The 26407-nt window shown below is 49.7% G+C and overlaps 1 protein-coding gene across 1 annotated transcript in view; it reads left to right on the forward strand.

Moving 5' to 3' along the window:
• Positions 1-2235: 2235 nt before the first annotated feature.
• Positions 2236-26407, forward strand: part of OTOG (otogelin) — a 98685-nt gene continuing 74513 nt past the window's right edge. Inside the window, exons 1-17 of the mRNA XM_074401184.1 lie at positions 2236-2329; positions 2783-2843; positions 3007-3067; positions 7112-7187; positions 8443-8535; positions 8688-8842; positions 11127-11245; positions 12437-12642; positions 13506-13636; positions 13850-13956; positions 14363-14472; positions 14846-14974; positions 16091-16199; positions 16473-16519; positions 17047-17192; positions 24826-24958; positions 25843-26020. Of these exons, the coding sequence (XP_074257285.1) occupies positions 2236-2329; positions 2783-2843; positions 3007-3067; positions 7112-7187; positions 8443-8535; positions 8688-8842; positions 11127-11245; positions 12437-12642; positions 13506-13636; positions 13850-13956; positions 14363-14472; positions 14846-14974; positions 16091-16199; positions 16473-16519; positions 17047-17192; positions 24826-24958; positions 25843-26020 (1955 nt within the window). The remainder of the gene's footprint in view (positions 2330-2782; positions 2844-3006; positions 3068-7111; positions 7188-8442; positions 8536-8687; positions 8843-11126; positions 11246-12436; positions 12643-13505; positions 13637-13849; positions 13957-14362; positions 14473-14845; positions 14975-16090; positions 16200-16472; positions 16520-17046; positions 17193-24825; positions 24959-25842; positions 26021-26407) is intronic.

The raw sequence follows: 26407 nt of genomic DNA on the forward strand, positions 1-26407 counted from the left end.
CTGTCAGCCCTTGCCACACGCTCGCCTTCAGCCTGCCTTCCGTCCTGGCCTTCTCCTGTACTTTTCCACTCAGGAGAAATCAGTCCTTGTTCTGTGAATTCCTTGGGGGCGGGGCTGGGTTTTACTGTGGGCCACAGGGTTCTGAACCAGTGTGTGTGGGAGTGGTCCCCTCAACTGACTTCCTCTCTTACCTTCCGTAGCACCTCCGTCCCCAACAAAACAAGACAAAAGAAACCCAAACCCAACACACTCACATATCCACCAAAGCCTGGCAGAGCCTGGCGGTGACATTCTTGAGCTATGCTGACCTTCACTCAGGGCCTAGATCCTCTGGTTCATTTAATTCAACTCAGCCAACACTTGCTTAACTCCTAGGTCTAGTGCTGGGTGCAAAGACAATGATGAACCAGGCCTGGAAAGGAATGAAAGGAAAGAGGGGCCAGAAAGGGGTGATTAAAATGTGTGAATCAGGGGCTGTTAAATATGGCACTTGTGCCTGAACTTGCCCCTGCCCTTGACAGGGCCAAGGAGATGGACAGCAGCTCACATCAGGTAACCATTTACAATTGTAACTTTGGGGTACCTAAACATCCCCTTTCTGCATCCCTCTCCCCAGTAGCTGAAGTTTTACAAGCACACTATTTTTGTTTGGGCTAAATTATTCCTAGTTTAAGCTGTAAATCATTCTTGGAGAAGAACCTTAAAATATGATCTGTGTTCTCACCTTAGTATTAACTATTAAGTCTGCAATAAAAGGGAATAACTTGTGGGATTTTTGAATGGTCCAGAAAAGACTACACAAAATACTCTCCCTTCCGACTGATTTCATTGATTCTCTACATTTAAAAAGAATGCTATATGGCTGTTTCTTTTGTGTTTAGAATCCCGGCAGAGTGGTGAGTGAATGTCCTTATCCTGGAGAATGCTGTTCACCTGCCACCCCAATCCTTATTTTACATGGCATCACCCCCACAGCACTCCCTCCATCTTAAAATGGTCCCCATTTTGTTTTGAGAATCGCATTGAGTCCTGATTCTCCTCTCCCCTGATTTTTTTTTTTTCAAGCTTCTTTGGAGACGATCTGCTTTCTCCCATTCCTTAACCAGTGTTCCTTAAGGCTCCATCCCTAGCTCTTTCCTCTTCATCTTCTTATCTGTGCCCCTGGCTTCCTCCTGTGTGATGATAGCTATGTATGCTTTATTTATCACTAGATGCCTAGAGCACTGCATACCATGGAATTAATGCCAGACAAATTCGTTGAGTGAATGAATGAATGAATGAATGCATCTCAAATCTATACCCTTGCCTAGGAGTCTACTGGGGGCAATACCACCTCCACCACCACCATCATCATCCTACGAAAGACCTAGCATCTAGTTGGTGTTCCCTAAGTGCTGACCAAGTGAATGATGGACATGCTCCCAAGGGGCTCAGTCCCATGTTTTCACCATTTTAAAATTCCTCCTGGGCAGACAGTGTGCCTTGTTCACACAGTTAAAGCTGTTTTGTCAAAGTTTGGCCCTGATGGTGGCAATAACATGGGAGTATGAGACATGTTTATTATTCAGCCATCATTTCCTGAGCTAGGGCAGGAGCTGCTGCTGGGCATTCAGAGGACTAAGGCATGGTCCATTCCCTAGAGGTGCTCAAAACGGGGCATAGGATAGTGATGTGGAGACCCAGGTGGAAGCTGTGGTGGGGCATGGTGGGAACACAGGCTAGGACTCCACAGGCTCTGCTACCGACCCCTGACCCCTGAGTGGCATGTCCCTGGGCCTCAGCACGGCCCTCTGTAAAAACAGAAAGAAGGGCCAGACTCATAGCCGCATCTTGGGTCTCTGGTGTTGGGCTTCCAGGACCCAGGTAAGGGGAGCTGGAGGTCGCACAGGCTGCCTCTTTGCTCCCCTAGAAAATTTAGGGCTTAGTAGTCTGAATCCAGCCTCCGCTGGGGAGGAGTAACCACAGGCCACTAAGAGCAGAGGCTGGGCGTGGACAGGCGCCTAAATTATGATAATAAGCCGGCACTCTGGTCACTCTAGCTCGGGGAGGAGCTGAGCGCCTGGGAGGAGGGGCTGAGGGAGCCCTGGGCCAAGAGAGCAAAAGGGACCTCAGCTGCGGAGTGGAGGGGACCCTGCCTTGGCTCCGCTGCGGAGTGGAGGTGCGACGCTGCCTTGGCTCGGAGAAGCACCGCGGGAGTCTGGCCTTGTGCTCAAGTACCCCGGTCCCTTCGCGTCCATGGGGGTCCCGGCGTCTGCACTCTGCTGGCTTCTTTGTGTCTGGCTGCCCCAGGGTGAGCCGGCGGCTGAGTCCTTGCGGGTGCAGCGTCTCGGTGAGAGGCATGTGGACTCAGGGAGGTCTCTGGCTTAAGGAAAAAAGTAACGTTTAGAGGAACGGGCTGGGCAGGTTGGAGAGAGGGAGAAAAGAGAGGTTTGAGGGAGAGCAGAGGGACTCCCAGGAGGAGGGGTCAAGAGAGGAGGGACCCCGAAGGCAACAGAGGCAGGCCTGTGACTGTGAAGGGAAAGTGTCCCCATCAAGGCTGGGTGCAAGAGACCCGAGGTGGGGAACTAGAGAGAACTGGCGGCCAAGGAGTGAGAGGAAAGAGGGAGATCCTTGTGGAGAAGGGTCACCAAGAAGGGAGAGAAAGGATTTGAGAAGACGGCAGGGAGGGAGAATGGGGGAGTGCCCGGTGGTGTGGGAGAGGCTTTCTAGCAGCTGGGGTCCGGTGGTGGGAGGCCCCAACAAAGAGGAGCACAACTCCAGTGGAGAATGATCCCCTCCCTAGCCGCAGCACCGGCTCCGTGGAGCAATGCAGAGCTGCGGCCAGAGCCAGCCGGGGAACCCAGGTGAGTAGGTGTGAGCTGTGGCAGCCCCACCCACAGCCCCCATCCGTATTTCTGGCATTGGTGACCCCAGGGCTTTAGGACGTAGGGTGGAATAGGCCTGGTGATGGTGGGAGGCATAACCCATCCTGGCCACCGATTCAAGCCAGACTCGTTTCTCCTTCAGCAGCAGCCACCAGGAGGCGGCCATTGCCATGGGGGATGCTGTTACAGTGATGGGAGGCCAGGTAAGGGGGTGCCTAGGGAGGGGGCTTCACTGGGCAGGAGCTCATTTCTGTCTGGATCTGAGGCTGGCAGGGAACTCTGTAGGTTACAGGAGGGGTCTCTGGACTTGTTCAGAAGGGGACAAACTCCTGCTATATGTCTGAGGTCTGCAGATTCATAAAACCCTTCTACTCCTGCTTTCCTAATCTCTTGGGGGTCTGTAGCCCAGTCTTTTTTGTTTTTTTAGGAGAGGTGGGCACCAGTGCTCTTTCAGGAGGGAGCTGAGCTCTCCCTTCCAGCAGGTAAAGTAGAAAGATGAACGTTTAGAAGAATGGAGTTTTATTTTCCCTGACTGGCCTGCGAAGACCCTCAACCCTGTCAGAGGGCCCTCTCCAAACCCGGAGCAGAGCCCCAAGAATGCTACTGAGAGGCAAGACAAAAACTAGGCCACCTGGTGGAAGTTGCGAGGAAGGATTGGTCGAGAAGCAGAGCCTGGAACTCTTATCCTTTGGGCCTTTTTTCTTTCTTTCTTTCTTTCTTTCTTTCTTTTTTTTTGAGTTAGGGGTCTTGGTCTGTGGCATGGGCTGTAGTGCAGTGGCGAAATCATAGCTCACTGCAGCCTTGACTTCCTGGGCTCAAGTGATCCTCCTGCCTCGGTTACCTGAGTAGCTAGGACTATAGGTGTGTGCCACTGTGCCTGGCTGAATTTCAATTTTTTTTTTTTTTTTTTTTTTTTGGCAGAGACAGAGTCTCACTATGTTGCTCAGGCTGGTCTTGAACTCCTGGCCTCAAGCGATCCTTCTATGTCAGCCTCCCAAAGTGCTAGGATTAGGCATGAGCCGCTGAGCCCAGCCTTTATCTTTGAGTCTTGACCATTCTGTTGCCCATCTTCCTAGGGTCTTCTGGGTTTGTGGGAGAGGTGGCAGTTTTGTTTTCTCCCTTTGCCAAACTTCTTTGGTCTCTGGATTAGGTGACTCAGGTCCACTTTCGAATCCTGCCCTGCATAAATTTCCCCCACCTGTAGCTAGGTCCCCCAAAGCAGCTGAGCCTCAGCTCAGGTGCCCCAGCAATCAGCTCTGGGGAGCCCCTTGAGTCAGCAGGTTGGGGAGAATCATTTATAACAGCAATGAGTCCCAACTCCTGCCCTTTGGAAATAGACATGAAGGCCCCAAGGTGGAATGAGGGGGGATAGGGTGGGTGTGCTTCTTTTCTGGTGTGGATTTCCTGGATCTTTTACTTCTTCTTTGCCCACACTTCCAGGCCCTAAGATTTAGAATCACAGTCAAATACAGTTTGAGTTGGAAGATAATGGAGCCATTTTTTTTGTAGGTAGGGAAGTTGAAGTGGATGGATGACTTGCGGGGTCCCACAATGAGCAAGTGGAGCTAAGTCTCCTGGCAGAGCCAGGCCGTGCACTCAGGACTCCAGGAGTCCCTGCGTTTTAGGTGGGGGATGACCCTTCTCCAAACACTTCATTTCCCTGCGGGCATCCTCCGTGCAGCTTTCCAGGGTGGGCGTCCCCCTTTTCCCGGGGGAAGAGGCACCAGTGAGTGGACCAGGCAAGCCGGGCAGGTTTCTCACACTGCTCCTTAGAGCAACAAGGGATTAGAATGGCCTCCTTCTAAGGTGACAGGATTGTGGGGTGGGGGACTGAGGCCCATGTACCAGGGATACTTTGAGGGCTCCTGTTTGGAATGCCCTCTTCAGGAAGTGGGGATGGGCCCCAGACCAGTAGGCAACCAATCTTCATTTCAGTGCTGTCCCCTCCTGCAAATCTCAACCACTCTCTAGAGAATTGTTGCACACAGGAGTCCATGAACTTGGACAGGGAAAAATAAAAACACATTGTTATTTACAGGAACCTTAATCCGACTGAAATTCAGCATCCCTTTCAATTATTATTATAGTCTACAAACCACAGGAGTATTTGCGCCGTTTTGACTGTCGCTGATAGACATCACAGATATTTTCCTACCACTTATGGTTGTCGCTGTTTCAAGATATCACTCTGTTCATCACTACTTCAAAATTTTGGCAGTGATAAGGCCCACTGCTAGGTCTTTTATTTAATGTGTTATTAAAGAAGCTCAAATATTACTAAATTACATTTATTATTATTTTTTTTTTGAGATAGAGTTTCACTCTTGTTGCTCAGGCTGGAGTGAAATGGCATGATCTCGGCTCACTGCAACCTCTGCCTCCCAGGTTAAAGCGATTCTCCTGCCTCAGTCTCCTAAGTAGCTGGGATTACAGGCACGCGCCACCACGCCTAGCTAGTTTTGTATTTTTAGTAGAGACGGGGTTTCTCCATGTTGGTCAGGCTGGTCTTGAACTCCCGACCTCAGCTCATCCACCTGCCTTGACCTCCCAAAAGTGCTGAGATTATAGGCATGAGCCACCACACCTGGCCTAAATTATACGTTTTTATAAAATATTTTCATAAAATGATACTGCACTATAAGTGATTTTCTTTGAGACCTTATCCTTTATTTTGTGTATTTAAAAACATTATTCTGAGAAGGTGTCCACATAAGTTTCACCAGATTATCATAAATGATTAAGAGCACCTGATTGATTAATCCCTGAAGACGAGCCATTTGGACAGGATTTAAGGAATCCTTTAGAAAATGGCTTTGACTCTTCGCACTGCGGGTTGTCTTATCCTCAGAACTCACCTATCTCAGAGGCCACATCTGAAGTGAGAGTGACGTGTGAAGACACAAAGACTGAGTTTAATGACAGCTCTCTGGTGGCTACAGGTTGGGGTTGTTTCCTGTGACCCAGCCGTCTCCTATTTCCTGTGGTCTCTGAGGGCCCGGTGAGATAGATTAGTACCCAGGTGCGAGGCCTGACTCCTGGGGCTGGGCCTGAGTCAGCTGGGTAAGGATTGCCAGGGAGAACCTGGGAACCTGAGGCCAAAGTGGGTGAGGACACCAGAACCTGGCGAAGATGTCAGAAAGACCACGAAGATGAAGGGCAGTGCTTCAGGGAACCAGCTGGCCTGGCTGTGCCTGCCACGGTGGGGCCAGAAGCTGGGGTTGGCTCCAGGGACCAAGGGCCGGAATATTTCCTATGTTCCAGTCCTTTGCTGGAGGACTGCGAGGGAGGATGATGTGTGAGGTAAATACCCACAGTGCGATTGCTGGCTTTTTGGCCCTGTGAACATGCACATAAGCTCCATCGGGGCAGGAACTCTGCCCTGTTCGCTGTACCTAGCAGAGCGCCTGACACATGGTTCTGGGGATGCAGAAAGGAGGAGGCTGAGCCTCTAAGGGAGAGGAAGTCGACTGTGCCCAGGATGCTGGTTCTAGGTGACATTAGAGGTCTTCGACTGGGGTTCTGAGAGGGCCGGTGTCCAAGTCATCTAGCTGTGTGGTGATTGAACACGCATGTTGTTAGACAGTCCTTCTTTCAGGAGTTCCTGTCTGGAGAGACCATGCTCTGGGAATTTTGTCTGGAAAACAGGGCTTCTTAGCCACACTTGTCCTGTCTCCTCCTGGGACCTGAGCTGTTAGGGCAGCAGTCCTGATTGGGAGCTGGGTGGTGGGGACAGTGGGTGGTGATCCGTGGGCTGCTGTTTTTGCTGTTCTTGGAAGAGCCCCAGAGGAAGTTTGGGGTGGGGGTGGCTGTGGGGTGAGACGTTCCCCTGACCTGGGTTGAGGGGCCGTCTTTGTTCCTTAGCTCTTCCTCAGGCTGTTTATCTAGATAAGGGATCGTGTGTGAGGCTGTGGAGGACATGAGGGTTTACTGGGAGGAGGGAAGAGGGGAGGCTGGCGGGTACTGGGGCATGGAGGGGAGGGGGTGTGTCCTGGCCATGGGCCTCATGCTCTGCCACAGAGATGCCACTTGGGAAGGTCAGAGCTAGGCCTTCGTTCCTCTGAGCCCAGGGCAGGCCCAAACACTCTCCTCTGCCTCTCAGAGGCGCCAGGCAAGGAGTGGCTGGGTACTGAAGGCAGGGCTCCTTCCTCTAAGGGATGAACAGGGAGGGCCGTGGCCACCAGGAAGCCGGCCAGGAATCCCCCCTGAGGTCAGCCCTCAGTGTGTCCTCTTCCTCCTGCCTTTACAAGCAGCCTGAAGCTCTGGACGCTGTGGCCATGTCTTCCTGGGAAAGGCGGCTCCATCGAGCCAAGTGTGCCCCATCCTGTAAGTGGCACCTTCGCTGTGGCCCGTGGGTTGTGCGTGGGAGGGCCCCGGCCCACGGAGAGGCTGAGAGGGCAGGTGGGGCTTCCCTCAGGCCTCTGTGACCCCTTTTTTCTGCTCGCAGTCTCCTTCTACCTGCCCCAGCCTGGGCCTCCGTCCATTTGCCTTCTCCTCCCTGCCTGTGGAGAGCTTCCTCTCTAGAGTCCTGTTCCTATGACCACGGCCTGGGACTTCCGTCACGGGCTGACTCCAGTGAGGCTGTGCTTCGTTACCTAGCGGTGGTTTCCCCTCCATCTCACCCTGGTTCTGTGGCTGCTCTTTACTTCCCATGCCAATGCCCTTCATCCTCTGTTTTCTGTAGCCCCCCTACCTGTCCTGTGTCCATGGCCACCCTCACCTGTCCTGGGTCTGTAGCCTCTCCTCCCACCTGTACTGTGTCCCCCACCTGTCCCATGTCCCCCACCTGTCCTGTGTCCCTCACCTGTCCTGTGTCCCTCACCTGTCCTTTGTCCCTCACCTGTCCCGTGTCCCCCACCTGTCCCGTGTCCCCCACCTGTCCTATGTCCCTCACCTGTCCCGTGTCCCCCACCTGTCCCGTGTCCCCCACCTGTCCCGTGTCCCTCACCTGTCCCATGTCCCTCACCTGTCCCGTGTCCCCCACCTGTCCTTTGTTCCTCACCTGTCCCGTGTCCCCCACCTGTCCCGTGTCCCCCACCTGTCCTGTGTCCCTCACCTGTCCTGTGTCCCCACCTGTCCTCTCACATCATGGCTCCTTCCCTCGCCACCCTTGCTTTGTTTGGTCTCCTCTTCACATGTGGCTGTTCTTGCTACAGCCTTGCCCCCGTTGCCTGGTTCCCCCTGTGGCCTCTTCCCAAGCATGTGGAGCAGTGAGGAGGAGCAGCACCAGCAGATCTCTGGGCAGACCCCCTGCTCACCTACATGCTCCCCATTCTCAGTTCCTCCTGCCTTGCTTGCTAGCCAGGAACAGCTCTAGGAACTGAAGGCCCAGGTGGGGCTGGCCTGGGGACCACCTGATGCATATTGGAGGCAGATGCCCTGCCACCCCACCTGCCTGCCAGAGATGGGGCAGGGCTGTGGTCAGAGGCATCAGCTTGTGCCCGCACTCAGGCTACCTGCTGAGGAATGTTGGGGCTGGGGCTGCCCTGGGGTCTGGGTCCTGTGAAGCTTGAGAGCACTGCCTCCCTGGGTTCTGCCAATCTCAGCTTGATGGGGCAATGCCTCCGTGTCTCCCATGCAGACTTGTTCTCCTGCTTCAATGGTGGCGAGTGTGTGCACCCAGCCTTCTGTGACTGCAGACGCTTCAATGCCACTGGACCTCGCTGCCAGATGGGTGGGTCTGGGCTCCACCCCATCCCCGGGCAGGACCATGGGTGCAGGGAAAGCTGGGGGAAAGCGGGCAGCACTTCCAGGGCTAGAACCCACCAGCCTCTGGCTTGGTGCCCACCGAAGCTACATAGAGAGGTTCTCTTTTCCCTGCCTCAGTTTACAATGCTGGCCCTGAGAGGGACAGCATTTGCCGGGCGTGGGGGCAGCACCACGTGGAGACATTTGATGGGCTCTACTACTACCTCACCGGGAAGGGCAGCTACACGCTGGTGGGGCGCCATGAGCCGGAGGGACAGAGCTTCTCCATCCAGGTGAGGCCTCCCCTGCCCTGCCTGTCCAGGAAGGCTTCTTTAGGCCCTGGAGGCTGCACTGGGCTGGGCTCTGCTTGTCATAGTTGGAGAGACTGGCTCCTTCTTCTTCGCATAGCCCCCAGCTCCCGCCCATGCAGTCTGCACCTGGAAGGAGCTGGGAGCTCCACAGCTCTCGCTCACCCACGCACCCTGGTCATTCATTCATTGAGCCACTCATTGATCAGGTATTTATTAAGTGCACACTGTACTCTTTTCTGGCATAAAGTTTGGTGTTGAGAGGCCCTGTGGCCACAACACAGATGTAGTCTTTGTCCTCACAGAACTTACAGTTTAATGAAGAAAGACATCATCTCCGATGACTCATTTCAAGTGCAACTAAGTGCTACTGAGGAGGAATGCCAAATGCTAAAAGAACATGTCCTGAAAACCTAATCGTGTTTATTGGGAAGGACGGTGACCCGGGAAGGCTTCCTGGAGAAAGTAACATTAAAGTTGGGATCTAAGGAATGAATTGGAGTTAGCCAAGTGAAGAGTAGGAGAATGTGGGCCGACTCGAGAACGTTCTGGATACAAAGATCAGGGGGTGCTTAGAAAGAGAATAGTGCCTCAGAGGACATGATGGAGGTCCTGGATGACTCAGTTTAGAGTCACCTCCTCTAAGAAGCCCTCCTGGATCCCCTGACCTTCCAACCTGGCTGAGGAGCTCCTCACTGGGTAACTCAAAGTTCCACATTATGACCCTGTCATTGTATTTCTCTTGCAAAGGTCTGGTTTTGGGTTGGTTTCCTCTGCCAACTGTGAGCTTTCTAGGCCAGGGGCCATGTCTTTCTGTTTCACAGTGCCTGGATGGGTGCTCAGTGAAGGTTTGTGAAGTATAGGAACACATGTGTGAAGGCCACTATCAGGCAAGCCTGATTTTCATGGCTAGCCCTTGTGGTAAACCAGGAGTCACTTTCAGCCACAGCTCAATACCCCTCCACCTGGAGGACAGTCTCTTTGGAGAACCAGCTCTGTTGGAGGGCACCATGGTCAGTACCAAGTTAGGCTCAAGGGACTGGGGGTGTGGGGAGTCTCCAGTGTTCAGTGTCCCCCTTCTGCCAGCCATTTGTGATGCTTCTATCTCAGGCATGGACCTATTAGCCTGCCCTAGGGACCATGCCCTGGATGGGCTGGGAACTGCAACCAATTTCCCTGTCTCTGCCTCAGCCTGTCACATAGCAGAGATTTTCACAGACACATCTCCTTTCACAGACACACATTTTCACAGACACACAAAATGACCCATCATTTTGTGATGGATATGTTACAATTACTTAGACAGATGGGTTGCCATATATTCGTGGGTTACAAAATCAACTTAACAACCATCGTAAAAAATGAGACAAATAAAATAGAAAATATTGTAAGAATGCATTACATGATAGGGATAAGTATTATGTTGTAAAACTTTCAGTTATATATATTTCTTATTGTGGGTCATGGTCACAAAAGCATGAACACCCTTTAGTTAGACCATGGGGGAGCTCTCACAGTTCCCACCTGAAGTGGCTCCAGCTTGCTAATCACACTGAACAGTAATCTGGTGGAAGGTGTGTTCCTGGGAAGGGTTTCCACACTTGCCAGGGGTAAGCTCTGGGAAGCTCTCCCTGCAACCCCACCCCATCCTTTGGGTCTATGGTCTTTGAAGCCTGCGTTCTGTCTGAACAGAGGGAAGAGGAGATGTGTCTGTGTGTGTGTTTGACAGCAGCACGGAGCTGCATGTGTGCCTATGTGTGTAGGGGAAAGGTACAATCCATACCTGCCAGGGGCATGGGGGAAGGAAAGTATGTATATAGTGCGTGCACTGAGAGTGTCATGTGAGAATTCATGGAGTGTGTATAGATGCCTGTGTTTGTGTTCTGTATGAGTGTGAAATGGTGTGAGTATGTCTGTTGGCCTTCAGTCTGTTGGGGTAGCCTGGGTAGGATAAACAAAAAGGTTCAGAAATAGGGAGATGGCATGATTGACTGGGAAGAGCCCTGGAATCGAGCCATCCAGACCTGGGCTAGAATCCCAGCTCTACGATTTCCTAGTTCTGTGTGTGTGTGGTCTTAGTCACTTCACCTGTCTGTGAATCCACTGCCTCCCCTCTGTGACGTATGGGGACTGGGTCAGATCACAGAGGAAAGGCAGTTGGTATGCAGGAGACAGGCCATCAGCGTTAGTGGAAACTCAACCGGGTGCAGAGCTCAGGGTCAGGCCTGTGGCAGAAGCCTACAAACCGCACTCTGAACTCCATACTCAGGTGCACAATGACCCACAGTGCGGCTCTTCCCCCTACACCTGCTCCAGGGCTGTTAGCCTCTTCTTTGCGGGTGAGCAGGAGATCCAGCTGGCCAAGGAGGTCACCCATGGAGGCGTGAGGTAACTAACACCTTCCACACTAAGCTGGCCTATCCCTGACACTGGTGGTGATGGATGGGTGAGCATCCGCTCTTCTCAAGCCCAAAGGAAATTGTTTTCTGGGGACAAACAGCAATTCCCACCATCTGGGCAGAAGCATACCAGCGGGTCACTGGGTTTCTTGCCACTGGGTTTTTGAAGAATGATGATTTTTTTTTTTTCCTGGAACTCTCAGACCTTGTTAGTTTCCAGACAGTAGGCTTTCCAGAAAATAGAGTTTTCCAGAGATTTGAGAGTTTACATGATAAATATGCTTACTTTTCCCTCCCCAAATTTTACAGAATCTTCCCAAATGGATCATCCACAGTTTCTGCCTCCTCCCAGCACATTCTGAGCACACTTTTACCCACTTCTGATGACACTGGGTCATTGTGAATGTCAGTTATCTTGCTGGGCCATCAGGGATGCTGGGGGGACCACCAAAGGAATGATGACCCCTTGCTCCATGCTAAATGGCCCCAGACTGTGGTCCTTTGTGAAATCTTTCTTGCGTCTTTTCCTCACTGTTCTTTCCTTTCCTCACTGTCCACTGTCTCTCCATGTGGCTGTCAGGGTTCTTCCTATAATGACACATCTCCCTGTCCTCATATGCTGCCTCATATCTGGAAACTGGGCAACCAAGTGTCTGGGGCTGAGTGTAAAATTTATGGCCCATAGGTTTCTCCTGTGAATAAAGAGTTGGTAAATGGGTCTTGTGTCTAGTTAGACACTTTGCTGGGTTGAGGGTTGCCAGATTCCAGATTGGCTAGGGGTGCCTGTACCAGGAGGACTGGGAAAGTGGTCAAGGCTGCTGGGCCCGGCAGCTTTTCTTGCACTCCCAGCTTTCCTCCTCTCTTGGCTTCTCTTTCCACTTTGTTCCTGCACCTCACCAAAAAAATACAGCACATGTTTGCTTATATTCTCTCCTGTCTGGGAGGACGGAACTTGGAGTCACTTACTCTAAGATTTATCCCTGCCCGGGAAATTGCCATTTTAAAAAACCTTTAGAGACAAAAGAATCCGGCTCTAATGGTACACTTAAAGGCACCTGGGAATTCTGGGAATTCGTAGGGAAGGGAAGTGGGGGCCTTGAATTACGGGGTAGGGACTGGCTGTTCCTTTGGTGAAGGGAGGTGGTGTGGATATCCTGAAGCTCTGGGATGTGCCCTGCAGGGTCCCACTGCCACATGTGATGGGGAGCGTGCGTCTGCAGCAGCTTGCCGGCTACGTTATCGTGCGGCATCAGTCAGCCTTCACGCTGGCCTGGGATGGCGCCTCGGCTGTCTACATCAAGATGAGTCCCGAGTTCCTGGGCTGGACCCATGGGCTGTGTGGGAACAACAATGCTGACCCCCAGGATGACCTGGTGACCAGCTATGGTGAGGCACAGACAGGTGGCCTCTGAGAGGTTTTGGGGAGGAGGGGAACAGGTCAGGCTGGGAGGGGTCAGAGGGGACTTGGAACAGAGCCCTGCAGTCATGGCCATGGCATTAAAGATGCAGCGGAAGGCCAAGGGCCTCTTCCTAACAAATGCGTGTTCCTGGGCATGTTCTTAAAGTACACTCAACCTCAGGTTCCTTATCTGCAAAAATAGTCATGATGAGAATTCGCACTACGGTTGGGTGGGGATCTAATGGGCACTTTGCCGGTGGGATTGACCCTGCAGTGTCGGGGTTGGGGTGGGCAGGCAGGGAGCAGAGGGCCAGAGACAGCCAGGAAGAGAATTGGTCCAGCTAAAGATACCCATGCAGGAGCGGTAGGAAGTAAGAGTGGAGCGTTCAGGGCCAAATTTTGGTGGATCTGGCCAGAAGGGTCGCAACCCCTTTTGAGTAACTACATCACACTAAACACTTTACAGGCATCACCTTAAGTAGTACTTGCAACACTCTCACTGGGGGATTATGTTCCCTATGGCAAATACGGGGAAACTGAGGCTCAGAGAAGCACAGGAACTTGTTGAGGCTTGCACACCAGTTCTCTTTCCAGTATGTGGTGCTGCGTCAAGTTTGGAGCCACAGGGAGCTACTAAATGTTCCTGACCGTTCTTGGCTATTACTACCGAACAGCTTTTTCAGGAGAATGGCTCGGTTGGGAAGCGCTGATTGGGATGGGAGCTCAGGAGACTGGATTCTTCAAAACTCCTTACCCATCCCTTGACATCGACTTTCCCTCAGAGCCCTCTGTCCCTCCTGTCCACCCAATCCCACCACTGCCCCATCATCATGTCAGTTCCCTCCTCCAGGGAAGCTGACTGACGACATGGCTGAGTTTGTGCACAGCTGGCAGGAGCAGGCCCCTAACCAGCCTCCAGGGCCCACAACCTCCTCCCTGCCTCGCCCACCATGCCTACAGCAGAGCCCAGGAACCATGCAGGTCTGGACCCTGGGGAGAGACTCCCCCACCCTAGAGCCTGGCTTGCTATCCAACTCTTGGAAAGCCACTGGCTGCAGGACCGCAGGGTGGCTGGTGCCCTTGGCCCTGTCCCTCTATTCTCTACCCTTTCCCTCTGGCCCAAGTTGGGGTTCCGTGTGGGGCTGTGTGTGGCTTTGCCAGCCTCTAGCCCTGGCTCCTGGCCCCTTGCTCCAGGGTGTGTATGAGAAATGTGAGGCTCTCCTGCGACCCCCCTTTGATGCCTGCCATGCCTATGTCAGCCCTCTGCCCTTCACAGCCAGCTGCACCAGTGATCTCTGCCAGTAAGTGGGGGTGGTGTGGGCTATGGAGAATGCTCTAGTATTGGGGTGAGTGCTCAGCACATGGGCCACCAAGCTGAGTGAACCCAGGTACTGCCAGATCTGCTTCCCAAGGCTCGGAAATTCTCACCTGCATAGGTGGGACTGAGCTGCCCCATTCAAGTGAAGCCCGGAAATGGGGCTGGACCCCATCAGGGTCATACAACAAGTTAGTGGCAATGCTGGGACTAGAATCCAGCATTTGTGGCTCAAGTCTAGGGATCTGTGCACCTAGATGCCTTCCTGGGCAGCCTTGCCCAGCTGGGTGGAGAGGAGGGGGTTCCCTGAAGCCCTGGCAGTCTCTGGGATGCTGGCAGCCTGGTGGCACTTTGGGCTTTGTTCCAGTGTGACCCTTGGTTTCTCTGCACAGGTCAATGGGTGATGAGGCCACCTGGTGCCGGGCGCTGGCAGAGTATGCCCGGGCATGTGCCCAGGCAGGGCGGCCCCTGCAAGGCTGGAGGACCCAGCTCCGGCAATGCAGTAGGTGCAGCGCAGTAGTGGGCAGGGAGGGCGTCAGGCTGTGGGTGACATTCTCAGGCCTCAGCTGAATGTCTTGTCCTGCTCAGAATCACAGTTGTCAGAACTGTAAGCCCCGAGATTTTGTTGCCATGTGACAGATGAAAAACCGGAGGGCTCAGAATGGGAGGGACTAGCCTGGGTGACTCTCAGAGCCTCCCCTTGCAATTCCTTCTCCTTGTCAATTTCCTGGGCCCCCAAGGCTCCCTCTGGAACTAGAGAATTAGGAAGATCAAAGCCCTCCCTCCCATCCCTACCCCACGGCCTGGGGTAGGAGTTGGGTCCTGGCAGAGGTACACCCAGTAGCTGACAGACCATGGACTGCCTCCTTCCCAAGCTGTGCACTGCAAGGAGAAGGCCTTTACCTACAATGAGTGCATCCCCTGCTGCCCTGCCTCCTGCCAGCCCCGGGCGTCCTGCGTGGACAGTGAGATCGCCTGTGTGGATGGCTGCTACTGCCCCAATGGTATGCTGGGGCAGATGTAGGTGCCTGGCACCATCTTCCTGGCCTGGCACAGATGGGCATAAAGAAGGAGTTCAGAAGATGCCCATTTGTGGAAGGAAGGAAGGAAGGAAAGAAGGATGGAAAGAAGGAAGGAAAGGAAGGGAGGGAGGGAGGGAGGAAGGAAGGGAGGGAGGGAAGAAGGAAGGGAGGGAGGGAAGAAGGAAGGAAGGGAGGGAGGGAACAAGGAAGGGAGGGAGGGAAGAAGGAAGGAAGGGAGGGAGGGAAGAAGAAAGGGAGGGAAAGAGGGGAAAAGGGAGAAAGGAAGAAGGAGGGAGGGAGGGAGAGAGGAAGGAAGGAAGGAAGGAGCAAACAATTAACAAATGAATAAAAATGGTTTAAGAGAAGTGAGGTAGGGGACAGAACGGCAGCCTCTTGAGAGATTCATCAGGACATTTGATTTTATAGGGGTCTTTAAATTAAGCAGGACTGCACTTCTTCAGGTGTGTATGATGAGAACAGGTCATTCGCTTACATATACGCATACATTTGTTTAAGCATGCATCCACGTGTGGGGACTTTATCCTGTTGTTTTTCAGTGTATAAATTTGCAGCACATCTATAATGTGCCACTTGGCTAGGAGGATGGCTGAGGTAAAAAGACATAAAGACACAGGCACTGACTTTAGGGATCAGAATCTGGTTTCAGGGATATGACACTCATATGACCAGTCTAAGGTATGATGAAGTGAAGACCAGCTCAGGGGTTCAGATGAGAAAAAAGTAGAGGAATTCAGAATGAGGAGAGGTTGTCAGGGAAGTCATTCCTGGAGGAGGTGGTGCCTGGTGCCTGAGCTGGTTTAGATGCGGTGACAGGCCTTTGAGAGGTGGTGAGGAGAAGCTCATGTGCAGGTTGGAGGTGGGGTTGTGGGCAGTTCTCTGAGCAAAGGTCTAGAGATGGGATTCTTTCACCAGAAGGTGTTCACTTCTGGCTTGAGCCAAAGATTTAGAGAGGAGAAAGTTTGGAAGTGAGTTAAGAGATGAAAGAAGTTAGATAAGGGGGTCTTTATCGCAGGCCCAGGAGCCATGTTTGTGAACAGGGGCAGAGATGAGTTAATTTGCCCTTTGCTGTCATTCTAGGGCTCATCTTCGAGGATGGGGGCTGTGTGGCACCAGCTGAGTGTCCCTGTGAGTTTCACGGGACTATGTACCCACCGGGCTCTGTGGTGAAGGAAGACTGCAACGCTTGGTCTGTGTCTGCTGCCGGGAAGCGGGCTGTGGGGCATGGCTGCTGAGGCTTTCCACGAGGGCTGTCCACCTGGGGTCCAGGGGCTCTCACTCAGTACCTTTGAGTCCCAGGGGAATCTTATTAGCTCCAATCCATGGGGGGAATCTCTACCGCCCGTTTGAGAGATGGGTGACTGAGGGCTGGGAACAGGTTCGCTGTGGGCCCTGCAGTTTCCCAGCATCTAGCCCCGGCCTGGAGGGCTGACCCCTTGCCTCCTTGGTCTCTGTGTTTTAGCACATGCACCGCGGGCAAGTGGGTGTGCAGCACAGCTGTCTGCCCAGGTATGTCTGAGCCCCACCTTGCACTAGACTCCCTTCCACCAGCCTGATAGGTTTGGGATGAGGAACTTCTGGGGGCCAGGCCTGCTGCAGGTGGGGGTGTCACCCAGTTCCCTTGGCTAAGTCTAGGCCCCTTTGTTTCCTCAGAACCACTTTGCCTGTTTAAGGGACGGCTCCAGCCCCTGCCAGGAAGGGTTTTCCATGAGAGAAGGCTTTCCATGGGTTCTGTATATCTAAGGACTTTCCTGAGTTGGGTAGGGGGACTTGGACTGAGCCTGGTTCTCAAGGGCAGGCCCTGGTCTCCCCTCCGAGGGAGACCCCCAGGGCAGGGCTGTGCCTCTCTTTAGAGAGTTCTCTGGGCACAGGCCTATGTCTCCCACCGCCCAGGGCTCTCAGAGGGCAGGCCTCATTCCTTACACTGCTCTGATTCCTGAGGGTGGGGTGCTGTGTCCTGCTCACGCTTGGAGCTTGCAGGGCAGAGTTCCCCTGGGGCAGCTCCCGTGGGTCAGTGGCCTTTCTCTGCCTCTCAGCTGAGTGCTCAGTGACTGGTGACATTCACTTCACAACCTTTGACGGCCGCCGGTACACGTTCCCCGCCACATGTCAGTACATCCTGGCCAAGAGCCGCTCCTCGGGCACCTTCACCGTGACATTGCAGAATGCCCCATGTGGCCTGGTAAGAGCTGGGGATCCCAGACCCCAGCTACCCCTGTCTACTGTCCCCAAGAGAGACCGGGACTCAGGGCAGGGCTCTGGTCCTCCCACAGCCCCACCTGCTGCCTCTTCTCCCTGGGCAGAGCCAGGGGCAGAAGACTGGGTTCTGGCCCAAGCACCTCTGCTAACTGAGAGTTACTTCCCTTTCCTGGGCCTTGGTGGGCTTTGGTTTTTGTTTTTAGATTTTACTACCTAAAATTTATACACACACACACACACACAAATATATATTTATATAAATTTATATATAATATATAAATATACAATATGTAGCAAAATTTAAATCTAAAAAATTTTATATATCTATATATAATAAATATATAAATATATATTTTGTATATCTATATATAATAAATATATAAATATATATTTTATATATCTATATATAATAATATATAGATATATAAAATACATAGTAAAATCTAAATCTCTATAAAAGTATACATATAAATATGAAAGTATAACACTGGCACCTACTTTTAAACCAATTAATTTATGAAACAAATCTCTTGTAGAATACATATTGGCATTGAAACAGTTTAAAGAAATGTGGTGACTATCTACAATAAGTTAGTTTCGATTATTGGTTTCCTCCCATACTTTATGTGTCTTCACACATGAAAAAAATTAAGATTTAAAAACATTTTATATTCCAGAATTTTTAAAAAAGGACACTGTTGTCTACTGCTATTTTTTTTTTTTTTTTTCTGAGATGGAGTCTTGCTCTGTTGCCCAGGCTGGTGTGGAATGGCACGATGTTGGCTCACTGCAATCTCTGCCTCCCAGGTTCAAGCGATTCTCTTGCCTCAACCTCCCGAGTAGCTGGGATTACAGGCATGCGTCACCGCATCTGGATAATTTTTGTGGTTTTAGTAGAAACAGGGTTTCACTATGTTGGTCAGGATGGTCTCGAACTCCTGACCTCGTGTTTTGACCTCCTTGGCCTCCCAAAGTGCTGGGATTATAGGCGTGAGCCACTGTGCCCAGCCTGCTATGGTCTTCATAAAGGACTTCACTTAAAATTTCAAATAAAAAAGAATTCAAGTTCTAGAATAACTCTGTGTCTTTTAAGAGCATTTTTATATAGAATAATTTGAACAGCATGCAAACAACTTCTTTTGTTGTTGCATAGCTGTATTAGGAAAATGACACCCATTTTACAGAAAAATCTCAAAATATTTACTGCAAAAAGCTCAAAACAATGTTAGAAAGACCAGTGTGAATGGCATACAGAAATCTCTTCCTTATAAATTATTAACTGGAATTCCCGATTGTGGAGTGGGCCTCTGTGTTTTAAAAACAATCTCTAAAATTGCTTTAATTCAACTTTATCTTCTCTGCTTCATTGGATTGCACCTTCGACATTCGTCCCTCTCGTCCTTCCTTCTTTCTTTCCATCCTTTCGCCCTTCCTTCTGCAAACATGGAATACCTATTTGTGCCAGAAGCCGAGCTGGGTGGAGACTGGGATGAATTAGAGGTGGCTTGCCTTCCTGGGCCCTCTAGTTTGGTGGGCAAGGCGGACAAGTGAACCTGTTGTAACTGGGCTTCAGCAGCTGCGAGGACATGGAGGGCACAGGCGGGATCTCTAGGGGGGACCTGCTTGTTGTTTTACCTGGACTCTGGGTGGCAGGAGTGTGAAGTGGATCAGGAAAGACTTCCTGGAGGGCATGACCCTTGAGCTGTGTTAGTCACCTGTGAACGTAACTGAGAAAATGACCAATGTGCAAGTCTGGGGTAGATGGGGGTCTCTTTGCCTCTCAGCGGTGACTCTGCTGTCCCTGGGCTGATCATGCTCAACCAGTCCTGGAAGCTCCAGTCTGGGCTGTGCCCAAGCTCCTCCCCATACATCAGAGCAGGAGCTTCACAGCCTCACCCAGGGCAGCTCCCCCTCAGTCCTGCCTCCCTGCCGGCCTTGCTCTAGCCCCTAGCACTGAGGGCCCTGAGTGTGAGCAGGCATCAGCTGAAGGTGTCACTCTATGGCCCTGGGGACACAGGCTGAACTGTGGATGAGGCGGAGGACGGGGTTTTCTTCTTCTTTTGGCCTGAGGGTCCCCTTCCCTTCTTTCTGCTAGAGAATGGCCTGGCCCTGCCTTAGCTGCTTTCTGAGTCAGGAGACGGCTCTTCCTCAAAAGTGGAGTCATTCCCATCACATTCTGAGGGTGGCAAAAGACAGACAGGACATACAGACACAGCCCAGCTGCTCCTTCCCACTCACAGAATTCTGAGGGCTATTGGGCCTCAGGGTCGCTTACTCAGCATCCCTCCACATTTTTTTCTGTCACCCAGGCTGGAGTAAAGTGGCACAATCTCAGCTCACTGCAACCTCAACCTCCCAGGCTCAGTTGATCTTCCCACCTCAGCCTCCAGAGTAGCTCCTATAGAGACATGGTGACTGTATGTAATCTGGCATTCTGGATTGTATGTAATCTGGTACCACAGGCACATGGCATCTGGCTAGTTTCTTTTCTTTTCTTCTTCTTTTTTTTTTTTTGTAGAGATGGGGGTTCATAATGTTGTCCAGACTGGTCTCAAACTCCTGGGCTCACGCGATTCGCTTGCTTCAGCCTCCCAGTGTTGAGATTATAGGTGTGAGCCACCACACCAGGCCTTCTTCTCTATGGGCAGAGTCGGGGGCAGAAGACTTCAGAGTCCGGCTGAAGAGAAGACAAAAGGTTCTGCAACCTTCTCCCTGCCATGTCCTTGATAGGCGGTGGGCCAGCCTTGGCCTGAGGCAACCCTCTTCTCTGCAGGACAGTGCTTCTTGACGGCCGGTTCTTTTTTATCTTGGGTCAGCTCTCCTCCTTGTAACTTCACCCACATCATGGACCCATGGAGGGCCAGCCTTGTGTCAGCTCTGTGCTGGGCATGGTGAGGTTACACAGAGGAATCAGACCCGGATCCAGGCTCCTGTGGCCTGGAGGGAGGTCAGCATGTCCTCAGAGAGCTTCCACACAAGTTATGACATAATCAGTGGCATCACAGGGAGTTCTGTGAAAGAAGAAATAGTCCTACAGGTCAGAAAAAAAGGATCAGGGAAAACCTCATGACAGAGGTGGCATTTGGGCTGAGTGGGCTAAAAGGTGAGCCTAAAAAGAAATCAGGTATGCATGGGTAAGGAGAGGGAGGGAGGGCACTCCAAGGGCTGATTAGATCATATGAGAAAAGCAATGAGGTTGTAATATTCCAGGATCCATTAAAGCAGATGCAGAAGGACTTGGCAACTGACTGACTGTCTGGTAAAGCTGGGAGTGTGTGGGAGAGAAGTCAAAGATGAAGCTGTGACTGCAATCCTGGGTGACCAGCACGGAGTTGGGTGGGGACATTAACAGAGAGGTTGATAATGACGATGATACAATATTTGCACAGTGCTTTGAACTTTGATCAATTACTTTGCAAATAACATCTAATTTAAGTCTCAACATACCCCATGTGGTAGTTATCATTCTCCCTGTTTTAAATATGATGAGACAGGTCTACAGAGGCTTGGGGCATTCCTGATGATCCACAGCCAGCAGGAGGCAGAGCTGAGCCCAACCTAGGGTGGACGTTATCGCAGCGTTTTAATACATCCACCCCAGAACCTGTGTAGTGTTTGCAGTCCTCAAAGTGTTTTTTAAAATAGACTATTTTTTAGAACACCTTTATCTTTCCAGAATAATTGCAAAGATAGTACCTAGAGTTCCTGTCTATCTTGCACCTACTTACCCCTGACATCTTACACTAGTATGATACATATGTCAAAAATAATGAACCGATGTTAATAGATAATTATTAGCCAAAGTCCGTACCTTATTTAGATTTCTATAGTTTTTACCTAATGTCATTTTTCTGATCCAGGGTACCAGATTACATACAGTCATCATGTCTCCTTAAGTTCTTCATGGATGCTACAGTTTCTCAGATTTCCCTTGTTTATGATGACCTGGACAGTTTGAGGAGTGCTGGTCAGGTGTTTCAGAGAATGCCCCTTTATTGGAATATGTCTGATTTTTTTCCCTTTATGGTTAGACTGGGGTTATGTTTTTTGGGAGGAAGATCACAGAGGTAAAGTGCCATATTCATTACATCTTATCCATGGTACACACTATGAACATGGCTTATCGCTGTTGATTCTGACCTTGATCATCTGGTGGAGGTAGTGTTTTTCAGGTTTCTCCACTGTAAACTTACTCCTTTCCACTTTTTCCACACTGTTCTTTTTGGAAAGAAGTCACTATGTGCAGCCCACACTTACAGAGTGGGAAGTTATGCTCCCCCTTCTTGAAGGCAGAGAATCTACATAAATTATTTAGATTTTTTTCTGCCGGGGAGATTTGTCTCTTTTCTCCCATTTACTTATTTATATCCGCATACACTCATGGCTCTTTATTTTCTACTTTGAGTTTTAATCCACTACATCTTTATGTTCTTACTTGAATTCTTTCAGCTTTGGGCATCAGGAGATCTTTCAGTTGACTCCTTGTCCCTTTGACAATGTGTGTGTATATGGTGGTGGCGATGGGGCCTGAGTGTGCATGTGTGTGTTCACGTTTTTACTTTCTGGGTCTGTTAGAGGCACCAGGCTTATCTTGTATCATTCCTGTCCCAGTCCTAGTATCATCTTTTTCTCCAAAAATATTACCAGGCTCTCCTGGTTCCTTTTATTGGACAATGACATTAGGATCAAGATCCGGGTATGAGATATGCTCATTGTTACTGGGGTATGATTTCTTTTAGGCCTTCTCAGCTAACAGCAAAAGATAGTACTGTCATTACCTGTGGGGTATTGGTTCCAGCACCCCACTCTCCATAGATACCAAAATCCACAGATGCTCAAATTCCTTATGTAACATGGTATAGAGTATTTCCATATAACCTATGCACATCCTCCTGTATACTTTAAATGCTTATAATACCTAATACAATGTCAATGCTAATATAAATAGTCATTATGCTATATTGTTTAGGGAATAATGGTAAGAAAAGTCTGTACATGTACAGTACAGACACAAGCATTCGTATTTTTTCCCAAATGTTTTCAATCCATGGTTGGTTGAAACCATGGATGCAGCACCCCAGATATGGAGAGCTGACTGTATCTGCATAATCATGTTTATCTTTGTATATATGCATAAGTATAAATATTTTTCAGTATAACCATCTGTATCTATATGCTAACCATGACTTCATACTGATGGTCCAATTCTAATCCATTCCACATGGATCATTCTAGCTTCTTCCTCTTGCTTATCTGTAAACATTCACTCTAACAGTAAGAAACCTGGCCTTCACCATACACCATCCATTTACCTAATTGTTCAATTTCAGTATAATGTATATTCCTATTAATTCATACCTCTATAGGAAATAACTTTATCAACTAAAGTACAGTTTTTATGCACAGCTCCTTTTGCCTTTAGTCTTATAAATTCCACTTATTTCAAAGTCACTATGTCAACACATTTCCTCTCAGTCTCTTCACTAAGATCGTTTCATAAGTTTGTAATGTAGTTATATTTTTTATTGTTGTCTACACTTCATGCTGATATCCCCTCCTACATGATTTTTAGAATTTGCTTACATCAAGTTTCACTCTTAGTGAAGTTCTGTGGGCTTTTGGAGGTAAATACAACCTCCAAAATATTTTATGCACATTAAAAAATCTGTACCCAACTGGGTAGGATTGGGTAAATGCAAGTGTTGTATCTGTTTTGCAGAGGAGAGAACTGAACTCTGGAGAATTTAAGTGACTCCTTTAAGGTCACGTAGCTTTCAGCTACATTAGGATTTGAACCTGAGACTTTTGACCCAAAAGGTGTGGGCTTTATTTTCACACAGGTGGTATGTCCAGAGGGGACTAGAGGACGAGTGGGTTGAACAAAGAATATGATGTTTTAGACATAATGATTTTGAGCTGTTTCAGGGATTTTCTGTCCCCCGGGAAGGAACTCAGAAGGATGATTGTGGTTTGTTGCACAGTGTCTTTCTTTAAAGTTTCAAGCCCTGATCATTCTGTCACTTCACTGTGTCACTCTTCTGGTTCACTTTCTCTGGTTGGCTGTTGGACTTAGGATAAAGCCTAAAAATATTTCAAGGCTCTGCCTAAGCTGGCCTTTACCTACCTCTTGAATCTTTTTAAAAATTGTTTTTATTATTATTATTGTTTTTTGTAAAGATGGGGTCTCCCTATGTTGAGCAGGCTGGTCTCGAATGCCTGGGCTCAAGCAATCCTCCCGCCTCAGCCTCCTAAAGCACTGAGGTTATAGGCATGAGCCACCGTGCCCAGCCTTGACCCTTATCTTAAACGACTTTGCATGATGGGTTCTGTTCCCTCTGGTCTTCTTTATGCCCTTGCATGCATTAAATGACTTCCTGCATCAGAGCTTTTATACAACTTGTTCCTGTTGCCTGGATGTCTCCTTCTTCCTCTTCTCTCTTTGCCCAGCTAGCTTCCATGCATTCTTCAGATTTCAACTCAAATATCACCTTTCTGTGTGCCTTGGTTCTCTAATCTGCAAAGTGGGCATGTTAGTAATGCTTTGTTAATTAGATTGCTATGAGAGTTAGGTGAGCGAACATATACAAAGATATCTGAACAGCACTGAACATAGTAACTCCATGTGAAAGTTAGCTGTTGGTTATAATTTCATAATATTTTAGTATTATTATGGGTTTTATTATTGTTATGATAGTTTTATGTTATTATCATTCCCTAGGAAGGCCTTTCCTACCTCTGCAGACTAAGTCTGGTTCCTTCATATGCTTTTCTAACACTCAACACCTCCTAACAGCACTGATCACAATTATAATCAAACAGTCAATGTTAATTGCTTATTTAATGTCTGTGGCCCACACAAGTATATAATTTCCACGAGGACAGAAACCTTGTCTTATCACTGAATTCATAAAGTCTGATACAGTATGCTTTGCACATAGTTGGTGCTCAGTTAAGTGTTTAAATGAATGGCTGTAAAGCACACTGCCATGTGTGTACCTATGCAACAATCTTGCATGTTCATCACATGTACCCCAAAACCTAAAATGCAATAAAAAAACAAACAAACAAAAAAAAAAATGAATGGCTGTGTGGATGTTTTCCTGTGGAGGGAGTTATGAAAGGGGCCCAATGTGTGGCCATTTTAGAGGTAGAGAACCTGAGGCCCAGAGAATATTACCTCATTTCCTGACTGCTTGCCAGTAGAGTGCAGGATGTAACACATGAAATGAGTTATATAAACACCCATAAAGGGATGAAATTAAAGTTCTGGGTTGTGATGAAGTGGGGCCAGTGTTTCTGAGGCCAGACTCTGGGCCATCTGGGTTCCATCTCTTCTCTGTGTCTTTAGATAAGCTGAGAGTTGGCCATTATTTTTATTAGTGTTATCCTCATTCTGCTACTAACCTTCTCCAATCTGAGGCTCTGCCTGCTCATTCCCCGAGAACGAGGATACCATTTGGTTGGATGATCCCTGATATCCTTGGGGTTCTATCTGTCATTCTGAGGAGACTGTCCCTCAAACTGGGCTGGGGTCTTTGTCCCTAGAGGGCTCTGTTGGAACCAGCAGGATGGACAGACCAACCAAGTCTGCCCCATTGACCTTTTTATCTTTCCAGAACCAAGATGGAGCCTGTGTCCAGTCAGTGTCAGTGATTCTGCATCAGGACCCTCGAAGGCAGGTGACCCTGACCCAGGCAGGTGATGTCCTTCTGTTTGACCAGTACAAGATCATCCCGCCATACACGGATGGTACGGTTGGGTGGACAACAGATGTAGTTGGGAACTGAGGGTTCAGACTCTTTTTCCAGGCTTCTCTGGCTGAAAGCACTGCTACACTGGCAAAAACTCATTTTCTAGTACTGGGTTGGTCAGGGTAGGGGACATTTTGGTTACAAAAATGTGGACTCCAAAAATGTGTCCTTGTCCCACCTCAACAGGACAGTGGGCTTCCTAGCATTGTGATGGCTTCTCCCAACATGAGCATATGCATGGATGTTTCCCATTCTTACTCTCATAATTTATTAACTACTTGTTATACTCTCTGATTCCACAAGGAACTTACGTGTAGCTCATAAGAAACACATCTAACAAAAATGGCAAAACGAGTAAGAAATAAAAATCTAGCACCAGAAAGAAAGAAAAACAACAGGAGCTCAAGGTTGAGAGGAGTGGGAATGCACTGGGTGTCAAAAGACTGCAGAAATAAATATAAACCATAAAGGGTATAAAATGTTCTACAATAAAATCTAAAATTTAAATTTGTTACACTTGAGTCTAAAATTGCATCATGAGCTTCCATAATAAAACTGTGTTGTGGCCACTGCGAAGAGAATGGGTAGTTACAGAATCCTCCTTCTGCTAGAGGAGGAAACGTGTACCAGTTCCTTAGTGGGAGCAAAGCTTTAATTGGCACTTGATGCTAAAAAAAAATTTCTCAGCCCAGGCCGCCGTGGGAAGTTATCCCTGGGTCCCGATTTCATCACTGAACAGGGTTTCCTCAAGCCTCCCCAAATCAGCTTCACGGCAGGCATGGCTTCAGTGTGGGGGTCTGAGCCGGCCAGGCAGGTGGCGGTGGTGGGCGGGGTGTGTACTGGCTGCCCTCTCACTCTTCCCCCTTCGGATTCTGTGCCCAGATGCCTTTGAGATCCGTAGGCTGTCCTCCGTGTTCCTGCGGGTGAGGACGAATGTGGGCGTGCGTGTTCTCTACGACCGTGAGGGGCTGCGGCTGTACCTGCAGGTGGACCAGCGATGGGTGGAGGACACCGTGGGCCTCTGTGGCACCTTCAATGGCAACACGCAGGACGACTTTCTGTACGTAGGCCTGCTCCGGAAGCGGAAGAGGAAGGGAAATGGGCCCCTTGGCGGGGGAATCTAGAGGTACTGCCTAAGCATGTGTCTCCCATGGGCCTTCACCATTTACTGCTTTACATTTAAATTTAAGTATGTTTCTTTAAAGCAGCAGTTTGCAGTCCTCTGTGTGCGGAAGACTCACCTGGGGAGCTTGTTAAGCCACTGACTCTTGAGTCCCGCTCCTCAAGATTTAGGGTGGACTCAGGAATCCTACTTTTGATAAGCACCTCTAAGATTCAAGTATGGGAGGTCTGTGGACCATACCTTGAGAAATGCTGTTCAGAATGAGGTCTTAAAACCCAGGACCTCAGACTGACTGATTTGGCTCATGGTTTTGTTTGTTTTAAT

Source organism: Saimiri boliviensis, chromosome 6, assembly GCF_048565385.1.
Source record: "Saimiri boliviensis isolate mSaiBol1 chromosome 6, mSaiBol1.pri, whole genome shotgun sequence".
Classification (NCBI taxonomy): Eukaryota; Metazoa; Chordata; class Mammalia; order Primates; family Cebidae; genus Saimiri; species Saimiri boliviensis.